Below are 6892 nucleotides of genomic sequence, written 5' to 3'. Positions count from 1 at the left end.
ATGCTCCAGGCGGCATGGCCCCAGCACCAGCCGCCCTGACTTCATGTAGGAAGCAGGCCAGCCAGCCCCAGCCAGCCTGGGCCAGCCAAGCAGTGCACTTTGGAAACCGCAGAAGGGGACCTGGCCTGGGGGTGGAGCATGGGCAGGGCCATGCTAGGTTGTTTGGGAAGGTACAGCCTACCCTTGCCTTTGATACCTGCCGCCCAAGCACACAACGTAGGGAGCCAAGAACAAATCACTGGGGAGGGAAGAGGCCTAAGAAGCAGGTAAAGTGACCAGATTATGTTAGAAGTGTCAGGAGAGCAAGGATGAGGGAGCAGAGACTAAAGAACCAGATCCAGATATCTATATAGAGTCCAAGTAAATGGGCTGCGCACAAGGGAACTACTCAGTCTATGAAAGGTGTAATAAAGTGGCCATGACATTTTGCTATGGCTCAGAGGTCTGACTACAAGCATAAGGTTTCACCCTGGCTTTCTTCAGCCAAGTTACTCCTTGCAGAGTGCCCTCAACAACACCTTCTGGTCCCAAGTCTCCCCAAATCTGTGTCCCAGAATTCTTAACTACCAGACACTTGGGCTTTTCCCCTCTGGTTCATCACCCCAATGGCATGAAACCTGCCCCAAATATCAGTTCTCTTTGGCCCACACACAGTCTGCACACTAGAGACCTGCTTGGGGTAAAAATAAACAAAAAGTTTATTTAATAGAAAAATCACAGATTCAAAGATGGAAATAGTAAGGAAAAGCGAAAACACACAAGTTACTCAGAAAATAACCATAAAGACGCATCATCAGGCATTGTACGTCTATATTAGCTAAATTCCCTTTTCTAATACAAATTAACCACTGCCTCTGAACAGTTTCCCAGCATGCCCTCTGTCTGAAAGGGGATCCAGTGTTTCACAGACAGCATCCCACTTAGATGTTGGCCCTCTGTTTCGATACACGTCACTTCAAAATCCTCCCTTCCTTTGTAACAGGGTTTGCAGGGTTTTATCCTCTTTCTTTCAGACAATAGTAACACAGAGCAGGGGAAGCTTCCTCCTCCTTAGTCTTCTAAGGCCAGGTCTATACTACAAATTGAACCTTATGTCGACTTAACGCTGTGTCTACACTACAGCACAATGCAGCCACTATAAGTCCCCCACTACACTGACCTAATAACTCTACCTCCACAAGAGGAGTAGTGCTTAGGTTGATGTAGTTAGGACAATGCAGTGTCTATGTAGACCCTGCATTATTTACATTGCCTGTCAGTGCCATGCAGGCTGTCAGCACTGGTCAGCGGGGCTTTGTGCAGAGCCAACAGCCCAAGCTGTCAGCACCAGGCAGTGGGGCTCTGCAGAGAGCCGACAGCCCGGGCTATCAGCATCCAACAGTGGAACTCCCAGCTGAGGGATTCATGCAGAGTCTACAGAACTGGGCTGTCAGCGCCTCACACTGCCACACTTAAGTCGGTGCAAGCGCTTGTGGTGAGGATTAGCACCACTGGCAGGGGAACTGTAGTGTGGACATGAAAAACCAAAGTAATTAGTGCGATGGCTGTACGTCTGTTATGTCAACTTAATTGTGTAGTGTAGACAAGGCCTTAGAATGGTGTTTCCTTTTCAGTGTCAATGTCTTTCCATTAACATTAATGGTCCATCATTGATTTTTTCTGGGTTGTAAAATGCTAGGTGCTGGGAGTTTTGTGTAAACAACTAGCCTGGAAGGTCCCCCAATTGCAATTGCCATTTTCTACACACATATATATGCATACATTCATAAACATAACCTGCATACATATCTCCTAATGACTCTTAAGTTCAGAACATTACAAGCTTTCAGCAGAGACTTTACGAGACATATTTATACATAACATTATATACAAGCTGTTGATTCAGTTGCTTGTTCTTTGGGGTTTCAGACACCCTTTTCTCCATTTGGGGTGTCTGGACCCTGATTGTCACACCTGTGTTATTCAGTAAGTGAGTAATCCTCAAGTAAACTACATCTTTGAAACATATTAATATCTACTTTCCCATTCTATAAAGATTATTTCTCTCTCCATGCTTGTATTATTTTTTCCTTATTGCTTGATTCCTCCCCTTCTTTGGAGCTGTGCCCCTGCTTTGTAAAATGAAGTATCCATTACATGTCGAGAAAATGGTCTTGATGAATCACAAAAACCCACATAATTTACTATAGCATCCCTCAATGCAGCTTTTCAGTCTAATTTAAGGCATTATTGAAGATAAAGGATTCATTAAAACAGCTGCCTGCAAAACTGTTCCTTTGGATGTTTCCATGAAGCACCAGTCAAAGAAAAATTAAACATTATACGCTAATGATATGCAAAAAGGATGCAAAAGAGATTTAGTTTTGCTACATGAGCATTGAGATGTTAATATGATATTTTTAAATAGATACTGCTGTCCAGTCCTTTTATGTGCTAAACTTCAAGCGCCAAAAAACTGTTATTACTTTTCAGCACATATATACATATAATAAAAACAACAATAAAACATATGGCACAATTACCATGACTGCTTATCAAGTATGAATTCATGAGCACAGAATTATGTATTATTATTTTTATATTGCTGCTTCCCAGCCACTAAACATTTTTATTATGGATGGGCCTGAATCAAATCCCCAGATCTAAATGCCTCCACATTTGTTTAGATTTTCTACTGGCCCCTAACCTTTGCAATGGACTGAAACAAAATATCAGATGTGGACAACCCTGGCCTCTAGATCCCAGTGCTATGTTTCTAATTCATAGTTTCTTCTGTAATCACACACAGCCAATCTCAGTTGGCCCAGGTGCAGGCTTCCACCAGGACTGAATATGTATCCTCTAGTGTTAAATATTTTGGACCAACTCTCTCCACGTCATTGTGGACATTGTTCCCTTATGAAGCAGAGAAGTCCCAGCACTCTTTAACTGGAAAGTATTTGTCAGCAGTTGGCTCAAACCAGGATTCATATTTACAATAACATGTTTATTAAAGTTGCTTTAATTAATTCACAAGAAGGTTTCATAAAAACCAGTAGGCCAAATCATCTTTTATGTAAGGGCTGCCTTGCCCCACACAATCTGCCTGTGAAGCCATCTTAACTAGCCCCTGGAAGAGGGTAGAGCTGAGGGACTTTCATGCCTATTACCCCTACTGCTACAGATTTGACAGGAAAGACAGGGGCGGGCATGTCTGAAGGAAGGAAGTATGGACAGGACACCCTGCACTATGCTAATCTTCTCTGTTTTTAGCCCCTTGTGACCATTGCAACTCTGCTTAAATTGCAGCAGCCCTCACACTGCAGGGGGACTGAACTGCACAGAATAGTAGCAAGATCATAGGACTGGAAAGGTGAACTTTAAGCCACACCCCTGCACAGACTATACATGACGTGCACTCCATGCTGCTTGACCACATTGCAAGATCTAGCCCATTAAGTTTAACATTTCTTCAAATAAATTGTTTTAATCTGCGTTACCCAGTTGTCTTCTAAGTAACAGCAGAGAAGGAATAAGAAATACCCAGGTAGTTCTTTCAACTAAACACTCCTTTCACCGGTAGGTTTTTGTCTGGGAATCAGTTGATTTCCACATGCATTTTTTTTTTTTTACCCCTTTGAAAAAAAAGTATTCTTTCATAGTCACACTTGATCAATGATTTTTTGCTGAGATACAAAGGAGAAAAAATTAATGTTAATAATGTCAAATAATGTTAATGATGTAAAAGATCAAGCAAAGATCCCAAGACAGAATGCAGGAGCCAAAACCTATCACTGTAGCTCAATAAATCACTGAACTACTTTATGACTCTCAGTGAATAATGCAGAATATTGCTGACTCTTTGTGAACAGATGCATTGTGACAAATAATGAACAGTTCTTTTCATTTCTTTAATATATTTTCTATGCCAAGAAAAGTGCTTTTTATGTTCTTTATAATTAGCAGTCACAAGGTGTTTGCATAACCACCTTGCAAAAGTGTATACTGTATATAAGAAAGTAATGTCATGTAGAGTATACATTTTATAACTGTACTGGATAACCATAAGACCACTGGTTTTCAAAAACACATTGATTACAAATGTATCAATGTTAAAAACATAGCATATAAAGATAACAACTCTTTATTTGTTACCAGGCATATTTTGGATAAACAGAAAACAGGTCCTTCAAAACTCACAGGCAGAGATATGTCCTTCCATATGATACATTTCTACTTTTGCTAAATCACATGTAGAAATAACTTTCACACATCTGATGGACATACTGAACCATACATTCTGTTGTTTTCTGGAAGTATTTATAGTCATTTTAAGTCTCATAGACTATGTTCCTATAGTGACTATTTAGTAATATTATATTTAGAATATGTCAGTCTTAACAAAAAAAAATTAAACATTTTACATAGGTTTAATTATTAGGAAGATGTATTTAACTAAATACTGGTGTATCTTTATCCTAGTTTCTGGAAGCCAAAACTAGTAGATCCATTTTTCTGCAAGACAAAGAAAAGACTGAGTAGAAGCATCACAGCAAATAGACAATCAACACTTTCTAAACACACAAAAATGAAGGCAATTGAATTGTTGTAAAGAGATATTGGGACCAGATACTTAGTGGTCAGATACTATGGGTAGGCATCCCCGTGCTAGGGTTGGGCTTCCTATGGGTAGGCATCCCCACCCCAGCATTAGAGTTCTTATGGGTAGGCATCTCCTCCCTAGCATTAGGGTTTCTATGGGTAGGGGACTTTGGGCTAGGCTTACCGTTCCTATGGGTAGCAGTCCTGGCCCAAGTTTTAGGGTAACGTAAGATCGAAACAATGTTAAGTGAGAGGATGTTAAGTGGAGAGTTACTGTATCACTAAGTCCAGCTTGCATGGGTGGCAAGATAGACTGGACTGCCCAACAGGACTGTCTGTGACTCCATGGTAAGATTGTTCTAATGCTTAGAAATTCACACTTGTTACTGGGTTGTTGCAATCTCATTATAGAACATATAACTAGTTTGGGGTCTCTGCCCTGCTTCTTGACAGTCTGCCCTGATGTTAGCACTCACGGCTGTGAGCCACTCTAGACAGTGTGACAGATGTCACCAGAAACCGTCACTGAAACAAAAATGGTATTGCATTTTGTGAAAGATACTTTGGAAATTTGAGAGAGAAAACAGAGCATTTAATCCAATCTGCTACAGTGTAATCTTCCTGCAACTTACCTTTAATTTTGAAATAGCAGGGTTCACAATGCACAGTATTTCTGTAAATCCAAATGCTGTCTCCTGCTTTCAGATCTTCCAGAGGTCTTTTGCACACTTCACACTTTAACACATAATTATATGCACAGTCTTATGTAAAAACACATCCAAAAATCTGTCTAATATTTATTTAAGTTTCAGCATGTAAGCATCCAAGGACAGAATTGTGGCCAGTAGTATTTCAGTGTCACTGAACACAATCTGTCCAAGGAATAGCAATCCTAATCAGCATAGTCAAATTATTATTTTCATGCGGTGCCCAAGGTTCAGTACCTTCTTCCTTGCAAACTGTAGATTTTCCTCCCCAATATTCTTAATTCCCTTTTCCACTAAGGTGGTTCAGATAAGTGTGCTGTTTAACAATCTTGACCTTTATGAAATAGATAGCTGAAACAACAGGATTCACTTCCCAAAACACAGGCCATGCAAGACTGGTACAGAAACTGAGCTCTGAGTGCGAGAGCGAGGGTGAAGGTGCATTCAGAAACACCACAAAAGGAGACCAAAAAAGGCAGCAAGGAAGAACCAGACACAGAAGCACTGATAGTTTGCCACTGAGAAAAAACTAAAAGCATTGACTAGAAAAGAGCTTGGAACTGTGAGCAGTGAAATTGTCTCTTGCTTGATTCTTACTGTATTCAATGAAATGGGACTTCACATACATTCTAAATAAACATGATTACGTGAAAGAAATATCTGATTCCACCATCAATTTCTCTCCTAATAGAGACAACCCACAAGATTCTACATTTTGGCTAACTGTTCACATCCAAAGGGGTAACTTTACCTATGCTGTACTGCCCAGCCTCACTAACTCCTACTAGTCCCTGGAAAATACAGCTCCTTCATCAGATTTCCAGAGCATCCTAACAATTAATGTCCCCTGAACTCCTCCTAGAAAGGAGTGCTAGGAGGGTTCTGTGACATGTAGGGGATAAGACTGCAAGTCAATACAACTGAAGGCTTCTCTTGCAGGATTAGTGGGTGGGAAAATCTGAAGCAGCCCTGCTGGTTCCCTCACCACCCACAGGACCGGAAGAGGGGAAAAAGAGGTGCATGGTGCCAAGGCAAAAACTTCCCTCTCCCAGTGCAGGCTCTGTTCTGCTCCTGGAGGGAGAGGTGCTAAGGCCTACACATTGTTTTATGATATATGTAATATAATTCATGTTGTTCAGGATATATTTTTATTTATATTTCATGGCAGGAAGTGAAACCCCTTCTTACCTTGAAGCAAGTTGAGTGACAGCAAATCTGTAAGGCATCTAAGATCATTTTGGAATCTATGCCCAATGGCTTCCGGCAGTATGTACACATATCTTTTTCAATTATACTCCTGTGTGTACATAATATAACATCAACTGTCAGAAAAGCAGCCCCCATTGAAATCAAGCGGGAGAACTGATTAATTTAGTGTATTACTGTGGAAGGCCATTAGTATACAGCACATCAGTCAGGAATGCAATAATGATGCATCGATATTCCATGTTCTAATTAATGGTAGTGATGTATGCACTGCAGGGATGGGCAACCTGATTAATACATTTACCAGGTAGCAAGAATACTGGCCTTATTTGGTGAGCTGAATGATTTTAAATAGCAGTCAGAACGTATTAAGTTGCTGGCTACCTGGGAGTGTACAC

General features: G+C 40.7%; 1 protein-coding gene across 1 annotated transcript in view; it reads right to left on the bottom strand.

Annotated features, from left to right (window-relative positions):
- Positions 1–674: 674 nt before the first annotated feature.
- The window catches only part of SCEL (sciellin), an 81585-nt gene continuing 75367 nt past the window's right edge, over positions 675–6892 (bottom strand). Inside the window, exons 19-21 of the mRNA XM_043534320.1 lie at positions 6477–6585; positions 5214–5316; positions 675–4494 (exon numbers count right to left, since the gene is read on the bottom strand). Of these exons, the coding sequence (XP_043390255.1) occupies positions 4478–4494; positions 5214–5316; positions 6477–6585 (229 nt within the window). The 3' untranslated portion in view covers positions 675–4477. The remainder of the gene's footprint in view (positions 4495–5213; positions 5317–6476; positions 6586–6892) is intronic.

Source organism: Chelonia mydas, chromosome 1, assembly GCF_015237465.2.
Source record: "Chelonia mydas isolate rCheMyd1 chromosome 1, rCheMyd1.pri.v2, whole genome shotgun sequence".
Classification (NCBI taxonomy): Eukaryota; Metazoa; Chordata; order Testudines; family Cheloniidae; genus Chelonia; species Chelonia mydas.
Note: the sequence above shows the minus strand (reverse complement) of the source record. Positions and strands in the feature narration are given on the sequence as shown.